This window comes from Peromyscus eremicus, unplaced genomic scaffold, assembly GCF_949786415.1.
Source record: "Peromyscus eremicus unplaced genomic scaffold, PerEre_H2_v1 PerEre#2#chr22_unloc_1, whole genome shotgun sequence".
Classification (NCBI taxonomy): domain Eukaryota; kingdom Metazoa; phylum Chordata; class Mammalia; order Rodentia; family Cricetidae; genus Peromyscus; species Peromyscus eremicus.
The window spans coordinates 6,366,208-6,378,944 of NW_026734286.1; the positions used below are offsets into that span (position 1 = coordinate 6,366,208).

Genomic DNA, 12,737 nt, shown 5'->3' on the forward strand with positions numbered 1-12,737 from the left:
AGATTTTCCCGCCTCCTCGTGCCATAGTTTTCTGAGGTGTGGTGGAGAACTCCCATTTATGACTGAGTGCCCGAAATCTCACGTTCTGCACCTTGTCCTGCTGTGGGTCCGTTAGTTCCCATCTGCTGTGGGAGAGAGCTTCCCCGATGGCTGGGGGGGGCGGGGGCGCTGACCTCGGAAGGCTGTAAGTCAGGGTTGTGGATTCCGGGCCACCCTATCCAGCAACGGTGGCTCCTGCTCACACCTCCTGTCTCTTTGCTCAAGCAGGTGTTCTTAGTCAGGGTCTCCACACTGCTGTAATCTGTAATGTCATGTCAGCAATCTTTAAAGCGACGCCTTGTCTCCAGCCCCTGGGGCTCTGCTGCCCGTGGTGGCATTAAAGGTGTCTCATCTTCTAGACCCATCACACCCACCCCATGGGGACTGAGAAGCCACCAGGAGCCAGGGAAATGATGTGAGCTTCATGTGTGCTTCAGGAGGCACTGGTCATTCCCCAGGCATGAGCGAGCGTTTAGAGTTCTCTGGAATGAAACCAGTAGAGTGGCTTTCACAGTGTCTCCAGTTCCTGGTTCCTGAGGTCACTGGAGTGACCCTGAGCTGGGATCCCCTGAGAAGGGGAAACCCAGGCCCACATGCTCCCCTCTGTTCCCACTTTCTGTCATTAACTCCCAAATGCTTCTTGTGCACTGGGAACATGTCAGTGACTAGGACATCTGCTGGTTGCCTTCCTGGAGGTGACCAGCAGGAACAGTATTCCCAGAGAGGGAACAGCATATGCAGGAACCTCTAGGAAAGACAGTACAGGATTATAGAGGAACGGAGCAAGCAGAAATGTGCAAGACTAGGGTGCAGACCTGCAGACTCCAGGGACCCACAGCCTTCAGCCCTGGAGGGGAAAGACTGAAAGGTTTCCCATGTCTTCTCTGTGGCACTGCCTTGCCAGGGTCAGGGACCCAATGTTGAGGAGCAAAGGTAAGCTCCCTGGGCAGCCTCAGATCTCAGGATCTACACGCCCAAGATCTGACCTGGGCCCCGGAGGGAAACCCTGCCTTAAAAAACAGGTGTGGGCTGGGGTTGTGTAACAGCAAAACTATCCCCCACTGTCAAATATACAAGTAGAAGGGAGACTCACAGGCGCAGACCAGTGGCTAGGGGTGGGGTGGGGTGGGGTGGGGGAACCCTAGTTTTCTGGCCTACCGATTCTGCCCCACATCGCCACCAGGTGGTGCCCGAGAGCCGCACTGTGCCAAGGGGTCCCCACTGCCTGAGGCCCTGTGACCTCGGTAGCAGCTGGCATGGGTCCTCCCCTGTACCCAAGGTCTCTGGAGGCCCTGGGATCCAACAAGGTTTGGGCCTCAGAATCCAGAGTTTCTGTCCATCCTTGGCTACATCACAAGTTTGAGGCCAGCCTGGGCTACATGAAGCCCCCCCCCTCAAAATAACAATAATCATAATAACAAATGAGGGGAGGCATTGGGCTGGCTCTGTGAGGAAAAGTTCTCAGCAACCAAGCCTGACAACGCGAATTCCATCCCACAGGGACTTCTCTGACTTCATAAGCACACACACACATACACACACACACACACACACACACACACACACACGCACACACACATTCACACAGGGACACACACACACACAGAGACATACACACATTCACACAGGGACACACACACAGAGACACACACACACACATACATTCACACAGGGACACACACACAGACACACGCACACACACATTCCCATAGGTTCACACACACACAGACACACATGCACACACACATTCACACAGGGACACACACACAGACACACGCACACACACATTCACACAGGGACACATACACGCACACAAGAAGTAAATGTAATTTTTAAAATTTATTTAAATTTATTTCGTGTGCATTGGTGTGAAGGTGTCAGATCCCCTGGAAATGGAGTTACAGACAGTTGTGAGCTGCCATGTGGGTGCTGAGAATTGAACCCAGGTCCTCTGGAAGAGCAGTCAGTGCTCCTAACCACAGAATCATCTCTCCAGGACCATAAATGTAATTTTCTAAATTAGGAAAAAGCCCAGCATGGTGGCACATGCCTCCCAGCACTCGGGAGGCAGAGGCAGAAGGATCTGTGAGTTCCAGGCTAGCCAGGGCCACATGGCTATTATCCAGATGGATATATATGGAGGGGAAGAGGGAGGAAAAGGCGTAAGGCAGAGGTAGTGGGAGTCTGTCTCCCAGCACTGGGGAGACTGAAGCAGAGGCCGTAAGTTTGAGGCTAGCCTGAACAACATCATGAGACCCTCTTTCAACAAACACCACAACAAAACTGTGTTATACATGTAGCACCCTGGGGTGCTACAACATTCAACATGAGCAGTGAGCATTCTCAAGGTAGAGAATGTCAACAAAGATAATTATCCAAGGCCTGACAGACTGCTTTCCTTCACATGTAAAAAGTGCCTGTGAATCAATAAGAACCAACAACAGTACAATGGAAAAAGGGGTGAACTATTTAAGTGACTTTTAGAAAAGCAAATTCAAATGTCCCTACCAGATGAGAGCTGGCCCTTTCAGCAGTGCTGGGACCTGAGCCTGTCTGGCTTTTCAGAGATTCTCTGAGTTTCCTGACATTGCCTGGGTCAGAACAAAAAGCCATGATCTCTCCAAAGAGTCAAAGCACAGAGCCCTCGGGCCACAACCACCTGGCCCGTCTCAGCTCAGGTGGCCTCCACTTGCTGCAGCCCCATGGCTCTGGCCCTGGCTGTAACCAGTGGGTGCCCACAGGTGTGATGCGTGACACTCAAGAGCTCAGCCTGTGGGTGATGGGTGGGGCCATGGGGACCTGGTCCCGCAGATGGAGCCAGCCACCCACCAACTGCCCCTGCTAGGACGCCGTCTTCCCGCGCTGCAGGTTGAATGTTCATAGCTCAGTTGGTGCATTGTGCCCTGGTCTGACTGTCCACACAGGGACCACACAGCTATCTGAGCCAGGATCCTCAGCCCAGTGACTGGGTGAGCTTCCTGAAGTGGCAAGGCGAAGAGGACCAGCACCAGCGCTGGTGGAATTTGCTGGTTTGGGTTGCAGGAGCCTCCCCCACCCCCGCCACCTAGACTCCCCAGTGAGGGGCTGGGGGCGTGGTCAGGGCGGAGCCCCGCCTAGAAAATCCCAGTGAGGGGCTGGGGGCGTGGTCAGGGTGGAGCCCCGCCTAGAAAATCCCAGTGAGGGGCTGGGGCGTGGTCAGGGTGGAGCCCCGCCTAGAATCCCCAGTGAGGGGCTGGGGGCGTGGTCAGGGTGGAGCCCCACCTAGAATCCCCCAATGAGGGGCTGGGGGCGTGGTCAGGGTGGAGCCCCGCCTAGAATCCCCCAGTGAGGGGCTGGGGGCGTGGTCAGGGTGGAGCCCCGCCTGGAATCCCCAGTGAGAGGCTGGGGGCGTGGTCAGGGTTGCCATTTTCCTATGATATGCCCAGTCTTGGATTCCATCCCAAGTTTTACATAGAAGATATGAATGACCTTTTCATAAACATTTTATGTCTTCTATTCATTTTTTAAATCTATCGTTGGTTCTTGTTGATTTCCAGAAGCTGTTTATATACTGTGGAAGTCAGCCTTTGTCTGTTGACTGTTGGGAGTTTTCATTGGCTTTAGTTCCTGTTTTCCTGTGTGAAGTGTTTGTGGACAGGTGTTTTATATTTATGTGTTGTCAGTTATTAATCTTTTAATTAAAGGCTCCTGGATTTAATGTCATCCTACACGCACTCTGAGATGTATGCTTAAAGCACACTGTTAATATAAGGTCATTATGGGGAGACTAGGGTAGGAAAGGTCCCCTGTGCTGTTTGTGACTTCCCTGTAAATATAAAAGCATTCCAAGCTAAAGGATTTTTAAAATATTTACACACAAAGCTGGAAAAAAAAAGATCTATGCTTTTCCTGTGTAGTCTCCTTGCTTTTTTGGGGGGGTGGAGGGGGCAGTCAGGATCTCACTCTGTAGCCCAGGCTGTCCTCAAACTCACAGGGATCTCCCTGCCTCTACCTCCCAAGTACTGGGATTAAAGGCTGGGCCACCAAAATGTCACTTGTGCTGAATTTTTAGAATGTTTTCTTTGTTTTTCTCTGTGGAGTCAAATTTAACACCTTCTAGAATGTTCTCTCGACAGCCATTCCTGGGTGAGTGTGCGTCAGAAGTCCTGTGACAACATCGTCTTACAAGGCACCAGTGGACTGAGACTTGGGAAGAAACAGGATTGCCGGGGACAAGGCCCAGAGTTAGTGTGTCAGAGGACAAACTGCTCCATCCTGTCCGGGGGAGGGCAGGGGAAGAGGTGTGCTTGTGTAAGCGCCCTGAGGTGACAGCACCTCCAAATCGGCCGTGCGGATCAGGAGGCAGGGCCTCCGCCTCCCCACCGGGCCCCTGCCGAACTATGTTGGGTAGTGACCGTGGGCAAATGGGATTGTGAACTCTTAGCCACCCCCTGAAGACCTAGTTTTTATGGCCACGTGAATGACGTTCTCCCAGCCCAAACCCGTCTGGGGTCTGTCCCCCCTACTCAGGCCATGACCACATAGGCTGGAGAATCTGTCCCCTGTCCCCGGCTAGAGGACCACGGACGGCAAAGGCCCGAGACTGAGGTTTCTCTGGGGCCCACCAGCCCACAGCCAGTGCAGTGCCCATTAGGGAGAAAGCTCTGGTAATGGGTGGGCACACGGCCCGCCCTGCTTCCCTCTTCTCTCTGGCCTTGCTCCCTCCTCTCCAGCAACAAGGGCCAACTCCCAGCTCCTCCAACTCACCAGGACCCCTCCTGCTCTGGGGTCTTTACATAGCTTACATTCTCTGCCCCAGGGCCTTTGCGCGTGCATGCTGTGCACAGGGGGAAAGGTTGCCGTGGAGGCCAGGGCTGGGCCAGCCAACGTCACCGCCCCCCCCTCCTCCCACCCACCCGGTGGGATGCTCCCGCGGCAGGGCGTGCCTGCAAGGGGCGGAGGGGCGGGGGCGGGTGGCCCAGCCGGTCTGGCAGGTAGGTGCTGGCCTGCGGAGTCTCGGGCTGGCGGCGGCCATGGAGGGGCTGCGTCGCGGGCTGTCGCGCTGGAAGCGCTACCACATCAAGGTGCACTTGGCCGACGAGGCGTTACTGCTGCCGCTGACCGTGCGGCCCCGCGACACGCTGAGCGACCTGCGCGCGCAGCTAGTGGGCCAGGGCGTGAGCTCGTGGCGCAGAACCTTCTACTACAACGCTAGGCCGCTGCCCGACCACCAGACGGTGCGGGAGGCGCGCCTGCAGGACGGCTCCGTCTTGCTGCTGCTCAGCGACCCCAGGTGACCAGGGACCTGGGCAAGGACCTGGGTGAGCACCTGAGCTGGGGTCCTGGGTGAGCACCTGAGCTGGGGTCCTGGGAGAGGGCCTGAGCTGGGGTCCTGGGTGAGCACCTGAGCTGGGGACCTGGGAGAGGGCCTGAGCTGGGGTCCTGGGTGAGCACCTGAGCTGGGGACCTGGGTGAGCACCTGAGCTGGGGTCCTGGGAGAGGGCCTGAGCTGGGGTCCTGGGTGAGCACCTGAGCTGGGGACCTGGGAGAGGGCCTGAGCTGGGGTCCTGGGTGAGCACCTGAGCTGGGGACCTGGGTGAGCACCTGAGCTGGGGTCCTGGGAGAGGGCCTGAGCTGGGGACCTGGGTGAGCACCTGAGCTGGGGTCCTGGGAGAGCACCTGAGCTGGGGACCTGGGTGAGCACCTGAGCTGGGGTCCTGGGTGAGCACCTGAGCTGGGGACCTGGGAGAGGGCCTGAGCTGGGGACCTGGGAGAGGGCCTGAGCTGGGGACCTGGGTGAGCACCTGAGCTGGGGTCCTGGGAGAGCACCTGAGCTGGGGACCTGGGAGAGGGCCGGAGCTGGGGACCTGGGTGAGCACCTGAGCTGGGGACCTGGGAGAGCACCTGAGCTGGGGTCCTGGGAGAGGGCCTGAGCTGGGGACCTGGGAGAGGGCCGGAGCTGGGGACCTGGGTGAGCACCTGAGCTGGGGTCCTGGGTGAGCACCTGAGCTGGGGTCCTGGGAGAGCACCTGAGCTGGGGTCCTGGGAGAGAGCCTGAGCTGGGGTCCTGGGTGAGCACCTGAGCTGGGGACCTGGGTGAGCACCTGAGCTGGGGACCTGGGAGAGAGCCTGAGCTGGGGACCTGGGTGAGCACCTGAGCTGGGGACCTGGGTGAGCACCTGAGCTGGGGTCCTGGGAGAGGGCCTGAGCTGGGGACCTGGGTGAGCACCTGAGCTGGGGACCTGGGTGAGCACCTGAGCTGGGGACCTGGGAGAGAGCCTGAGCTGGGGACCTGGGTGAGCACCTGAGCTGGGGACCTGAGCTGGGGTCCTGGAGAGGGCCTGGGATCATGGGCTCTGGCTTATGGAGGATGTCCTGGTGGGGTGGTGGTGGCTCAGGGACGGGGTGAGGGGGACCCCGGTAGCCAGGTCCTCTTCCTCTCTACCTCATTAGCTCTGTGGTCTGTGGTGCTGGCTCCAGCGGTGGCCCTGGCGACTCCCCTTTCTGCCCTCCTCTCTGTGTCCTTGTCTCTGTTTTTGCATGTCTCTCTCCGTCCTGCCTGGTCTCTGTCTCTCTGCACCGCCCCCCCCAACCCCCGCCATGTTTCTTCATGTGTCCATCTGTCTGTCTGTCTCCATCTCTCATTCAGTGTCTGTCTGTTCACCTTGGAGGTGGGCTGGGCCAGCAGCCCTGGGGGCCGCTGCGCATTCGAGCCTGTCACAACCCGGTGGGGAGACTGCTCAGAGTGTCTCTAGTGGGGCCAGGGGTCCTGGGGGTCCCCACGGGTACGAAGACACTGGGCCCTGGGCTAGCTGGAAAGGCCTGGAAGCCGAGCGATGGGTGCTGTAGTCCTCACCTCGAGTCTTTCTGTCTGCCCCTCAGGTAGTTGGGGCTGGAGGAGATGGAGCCATGATTTTGGGAACGCAAGGTGCTGGCTGAGGGAGCAAGCTGGGCCAGAGGGAACCACAGCTCTCTCTTCCTGGGAACCCAGCCTTATTCCCGGTAAGCCGCTCAAATGGGGGCCTTAGACATGGTGGAATCCACAGGGGGGGAAACTGAGGGCCTGTAGGATGGACACACTGTCATCACTCTCCCACTTCCTAACGCTGCATCAGCACTGTTGCCCCCAACTTCCTGTGTGACCTTGAGAAATTCCCTGCTCCCCTCTGGCCTCCTTCCCGGGATGCAGGCCTAGGCTGACCACGCTTGGGTGGCAGTGTCCGCGTGTGCTCGGCCTGCAATTCCTGTCACAGCCACCAGGGTGCGCTAAGGCAGCTGCACTGCAATTCCTGGGGCATCCACCAAGGGGCTGCAAGCACTCTGGCTGTCTACAGGAGAAGCGGTCCAGGGTCATGGGTGACCACTACACTCGCCTTACATGCCCAGATCCAGGCCACTGGGGGAAGGGAAGAAGAGCCATTGGCCTGAGAGCTGCTGGTTCTCATCCCCGGGACCACATGTCCCTTGCGGATCCAGGTGCTGGGCTCCCAGGTAGATGCGACACCCCGGCCCTGCTGATGCCCACTGCCTCCCAGATGCCGTCATCCAGCCCTCCAGCGAGGAGACTTATGGTTTCTCCGTGGCCTTGGAACCCTCCCCCTCTCCCGGGAGCCTCCACCACCTGGATCTTCTGCCACCCCCGCATCCAGGAAGCCCTCCAGTCAACAGATGCAGTTCCTTCTTTGGGGACCCACAGGGCTCCAGCTGGGAACAACCCCGGCTCCAGGAGGATCTGCTGGGTTCCTGACCAAGGAGACTCTGATCGGGGGGGGGGGGGGGGTGTCCTTGGTGACCCCACGCATGTGCAAAATCTGACACATACTGTGGCTGCTCTGCTCCGCAGCCTCGGTGTTGGGGTGCCGTGCTGGGCCTTCGTGTGCCCCCTGGTGCTGCGGACTGCACGGTGAGCCCAGAAGGAAACTGCGTTTTAATTAAGAGTCGTACAGGGCTCAGGGTGCAGAGCTGGGCAGGTGGGGACTGAATGTTGGCCTTGGGGAGCTGGGTTGCTGGGCACGTGCAGCTGCGCCAGGCCCGGGGGGGGGGGGGTCTGGGCTCCTCTCTGCCTCCCCAGTCTCCATTGCTCGACTGTGGGGGGAAGCTGCAGTCCCCGTGGGTTTCCTTGGCCCTAGCCACAGGGAGAGATGGTGTGTGTGTGGGGGGGAGGGCTGGCTTGGGGGCAAGAGAAAGCATTTTTTGACATTTAACAAACACTATGCAAATTGCATGCAAATTGCATGCAAATCACCACTCATTCCTTAAGCCTGACAGCCTTGGCATGTTCAGAAATGATAATGTAGGGCCTGTCCCCTGGTGCCCGTCCAGCAGCCTCCCTCCTCTGCTCTCCTCCCTCCTCTCCCCTCCTCCCTCCCTCCCTCCCTCCTCCTCTTCCCATCTTTGATCCAAGGCCTCCCAGCCTGTCCTGCGTGTAAACAAACAGCACGATTGGCCACCCGCATCTTGTTTTTGTAGAACCCAGGCCCACGGAGGCCCTGGGTCTGGCTTGAGGTCCCAAAGCCACAGTTTGGAAAGCATGTGGCCCCTCTCCAACAGTCATCAGAAGCCACTTTGGACAGGACTTGTGACCCACAGAGAAAAGTGACAGCCGAGGAGGCCCCAGGCCTGTGGCGGCTTGCAGTCATCCCAGGAGGTGTTGAGGGTCGGGCTGCTGAGTGTGTACGGCCCACAAGTTCATCCTTCTTCCTTTCCTCCTGAGGTCTCCCTGAATTCTGCCCACAGGCCCTTCTGCTTTTTTTTTTTTTTTTTCAAACTCCTATTTATCCTACAAAGGCCTACTTTCAGTGCCCCATTTTTACAGAGCCATTCCTGATACTCCAATAATAGCCCCCAGTTCCCTCTGGGCCCTGATATGCCAGCACTGTGCTCCGGTCCTAGGCCTGAGTCATGAGACTAGGTGGTGTCGGGCGCATTCCACCTGGGTGAACTCACTCCAAGGTCATCCAGTCTGGGTTCTAGGTGCAGGGGGCATTTTGAACGTGTATCAAATAAAAGACAAGCAGGTGGTCCCTGCGGTGACAGCTCCCTTCCCGATGTCTTTGTACCATCATCCCCCACGGCTCCCGGGCTGGTGACCCGGACAGCTGCCCACTCTCCCTCCAGGGCCTGGCAGGCCTCAGGCCCCACCCAGCCAGCAAGCCCTGGCTGGGGCAGGAAGTTTCCATGAGACTTGGCAGCCTCTCTGGTCTCACTGAGGCCTGTGGCATCCAGGGAGGGGCCGACTCCCGCCGTGGGGCCCACCCACGCTGGGTCCCGACAGTGGGGGGGAGGAGGGGCGGATCCCACGGTGCTCCCTCTGAGGTCGGAGCATTTGCTGGAGACCCAGCTGGGCTGCCAGGGACAGCGGCCCGTCCAAGCGCGTCCCTCTGCTTCTGTACCTGAGCGTCATCTGTGCAGTTTTCAAAAACTAGAGAACTGGGCGTGGTCAGGGTGGAGCCCCGCCTAGAATCCCCCAGTGAGGGGTTGGGGGCGTGGTCAGGGTGGAGCCCCGCCTAGAATCCCCCAGTGAGGGGCTGGGGCGTGGTCAGGGTGGAGCCCCGCCTAGAATCCCCCAGTGAGGGGCTGGGGCGTGGTCAGGGTGGAGCCCCGCCTAGAATCCCCCAGTGAGGGGCTGGGGGCGTGGTCAGGGTGGAGCCCCGCCTAGAATCCCCCAGTGAGGGGCTGGGGGCGTGGTCAGGGTGGAGCCCCGCCTAGAATCCCCCAGTGAGGGGCTGGGGGCGTGGTCAGGGTGGAGCCCCGCCTAGAATCCCCCAGTGAGGGGCTGGGGGCGTGGTCAGGGTGGAGCCCCGCCCAGAATCCCCCAGTGAGGGGCTGGGGGTGTGGTCAGGGCGGAGCCCCTTCTTGGAGGCCACCCCCACCCCTCTGGGATTTGTAGTCGGGCCTAATCTTTTTTTTTTTTTCCTTTATTAAGAAATTTTCTACTCACTCTTCATGCTATCCACAGACCCCCCTCCCTTCTTCCATCCCCCATCCCTCTCTCCCAAGCCACCCCGCATCCCCACATCCCCCAAATCGAGGTCTCCCATGGGGAGTCAGCAGAGCCCAGCACACTGAGCCTAGGCAGGTCCAAGCCCCTTCCCACTGCACCAAGGGTGTGCAAGGTGTCACACCACAGGCACCAGGGACAGATCCCGATCCCCCTGCCTGGGTGCCCCCCAAACAGTTCGAGCCAAACAGCGAGGGGCTGGGGGCGTGGTCAGGGCGGGGCCCCTTCTTGGAGGCCACACCCACGCCTCCTTTGGGGTTTGCAGTCCGGCCTAATCTTGAGAGACACCCAGCCTAAACCTCGCTCTTCTGCCCGGTCTAAGCTCTCGCCGCCCCTCACACACTGAGCCTCTTTTGGGGCCACAGGACCTTTGCACAATTTGCTCTGCTCTTTAACCCCTGCCTTTCACATTTTTCTTTTCCTTTGTGTTCAGTTTTTATTGTTGTTGTTCTTTTTGATACAGGGTTGTAACTGTAGGCCAAGCTGGCCTCAAACGGGCAACAATTCTGCCTCAGGATCGTGACTGAGGGGAACCCAAGCCTGGGCTTTTATCCCTTATCTTCAAAAGCACTTTTGGGGGGAGGTTCCCAAATGGTTCATGGTCCCTCAGTTAAAACTTTTTTTTTTTTGGAGAGGTCTCACTCTGTAGTCCAGGTTGTCCCTGGAACTCACTGTGTAGACCAGGCTGGCCTTGAACTCACAGAGATCCTCCTGCATCTGTCTCTCGAGTGCTGGGATCAAAATTTTGATCAAAAAGATCCCGTGTGGCTGTAATTTTTCTCTGAACTTCTGTATCCTCATTGAGGGGGGCTCTGGTCAAAGGTCAGTCTGAGTTATAAGGATTTAGAGGCGAGGGCATGATGGCTCATATCTTAATGCCAGCACTCAGGATACAGAAGGAGGCGGATCTCTGTGAGTTCGAGGTCAGCCTGCACTTCTGAGACCCTAAAAAAGCCAAAATTTAGTTAGTTAGTTAGATGTATGCAGTGTTCTGCCTGCATGTATACTGCAGGCCAGAAGAGGGCGCCATATCTCAGATGGTTGTGAGCCACCCTGTGGTTGCTGGGAATTGAACTCAGGACCTCTGGAAGAACAGCCTGTGCTCCTAACCTCTGAGCCATTCTCTCCAGCCCAAAGCCAAAATTTTAAAAGAAGCAGGCGGGATGTATGTGGTACGTGTCTGGAGAGCAGAGAAGGATCTAGGGAAAATATCTAGAAGGGAAAACAGCGAAGTCAGCACATGCCAAGGTCCTGGGGCAGGATGGTCTGGCCTGTTGGAGGCCCCCCCTCCTCCCACCCCCACCCCCGTGACGGACACCACAGCCGTCTGTGGCTGCAGTGGAAGCCGGCAGAGTTAACCACTGGGCTCCCCATTTGTCCTATCATCATGTGCACGTCCCCCATCTCTTACCTCTATCTTCTCTTCCCTATCTCTTTCCAGGAAAGCAAGTCTCGTTCTCAGTGGAGGGAGGTGGAGGTCAGGAGCCTGCAGGAGTCGGGCCCAGGGATTGAACTCAGGCCATCGGGCTTGGCCCCAAGCCCCGGCTGAGCCGTCTCTGAGTGCTGAATTTGCACCCAGCAGCTAAACGCTTCTTATTTCATCCCAACAGTAGTGAGGGGCTGTGATCACCACATTTTGCAAGAACTTGGCTAACTCCAGGGTCTATGTTTCTGAACAGGGTGGGTTTGAACTTGAGATTGTTTAAAAGTTGAGACAGCGCCGGGCGGCGGCGGCGCACGCCTTTAATCCCAGCACTCGGGAGGCAGAGGCAGGCAGATCTCTGTGAGTTCGAGGCCAGCCTGGGCTACAGAGTGAGTTCCAGGACAGGCTCCAAAACTACACAGAGAAACTCTGTCTTGGAAAAAAGAAACAAACAAACAAAAAAGTTGAGACAGAGCCAGGGAGGCGGCTGGACTCAGGCTCCTGTTCAGCCGGGAATGCAGTGGTCTGTTCCCTGTGCTGGAGCCACAGCAGCCCCTCTGGGGCAGGGGGTCTGGATCCTAAGGGATGGAAAGCATGTGTGTGTGTGTGTGTGTGTGTGTGTGTGTGTGTGTGTGTGTGTGTGTGACGAGGGGGCGTCCTTCAGGTCGGGGCTGGGATCCTAGACACATAAAATACCCGCTGTGGCCGGGGCCTGGAGTCACAGGCTTTCCTCCTCCATGTTACAGGGCAGCCACTGAAGCAGCGGGCCAGCTGGGGCCCTGGGGGGGGGACGACACTGTCTCTGCTCCCTTGCTTGTTGAATCACAACCCCATCCCTGACATAGTGCAGATGGGGAAAATGAGGCACCATGACCCTGATGACTGGTCACAGGCACGCGCGCGCGCACACACACACACACACACACACACACACACACACACACACACGCACACACGCACACAAAGGCACAAATACATGAATAAAAACATAATAAAAAAATTAAGCACCTGGTCCTGTTGCCATGGCCACCAGGCTGTATAGATGGCCTCTTACCGGTTACATATTTATTTAAATGTCTATACTCTCAAATTTATTTACCTCACAAAGACTTCAAGGGGGCCAGAAGCCTGTGGGTTGAGCCCCAGGCTCTGTACCCTCAGGGTACACTTAAAGGGCCACCTGGGGTAGAAGCCGCAGCTTCCCGTCATCAACATCACCAGAGTCCTCAGCCTTCCACAGGCCCCAGGCCACCCTGAGGACACACACATGGCCACCTGTCTGAGACACACCAGGAT

The 12,737-nt window shown here is 57.7% G+C and overlaps 1 protein-coding gene across 4 annotated transcripts; it reads left to right on the plus strand.

Moving 5' to 3' along the window:
• Nucleotides 1-5,051: 5,051 nt before the first annotated feature.
• Nucleotides 5,052-8,958, plus strand: Tincr (TINCR ubiquitin domain containing). Of its 4 annotated transcripts, XM_059251858.1 has the most exons (4): nucleotides 5,052-5,339; nucleotides 6,901-7,020; nucleotides 7,862-7,988; nucleotides 8,488-8,958. In XM_059251858.1, the coding sequence occupies exon 1, from the start codon at nucleotides 5,052-5,054 to the stop codon at nucleotides 5,313-5,315; it is 264 nt and encodes an 87-aa protein (XP_059107841.1). In that variant the 3' UTR covers nucleotides 5,316-5,339; nucleotides 6,901-7,020; nucleotides 7,862-7,988; nucleotides 8,488-8,958. The 4 variants fall into 4 exon arrangements, with proteins under 4 accessions (XP_059107841.1, XP_059107840.1, XP_059107839.1 ...); XM_059251857.1 differs by lacking the exon at nucleotides 8,488-8,958 and having other exon boundaries at nucleotides 7,862-8,060; XM_059251856.1 differs by lacking the exons at nucleotides 7,862-7,988; nucleotides 8,488-8,958 and adding an exon at nucleotides 7,495-7,797.
• Nucleotides 8,959-12,737: the final 3,779 nt, after the last annotated feature.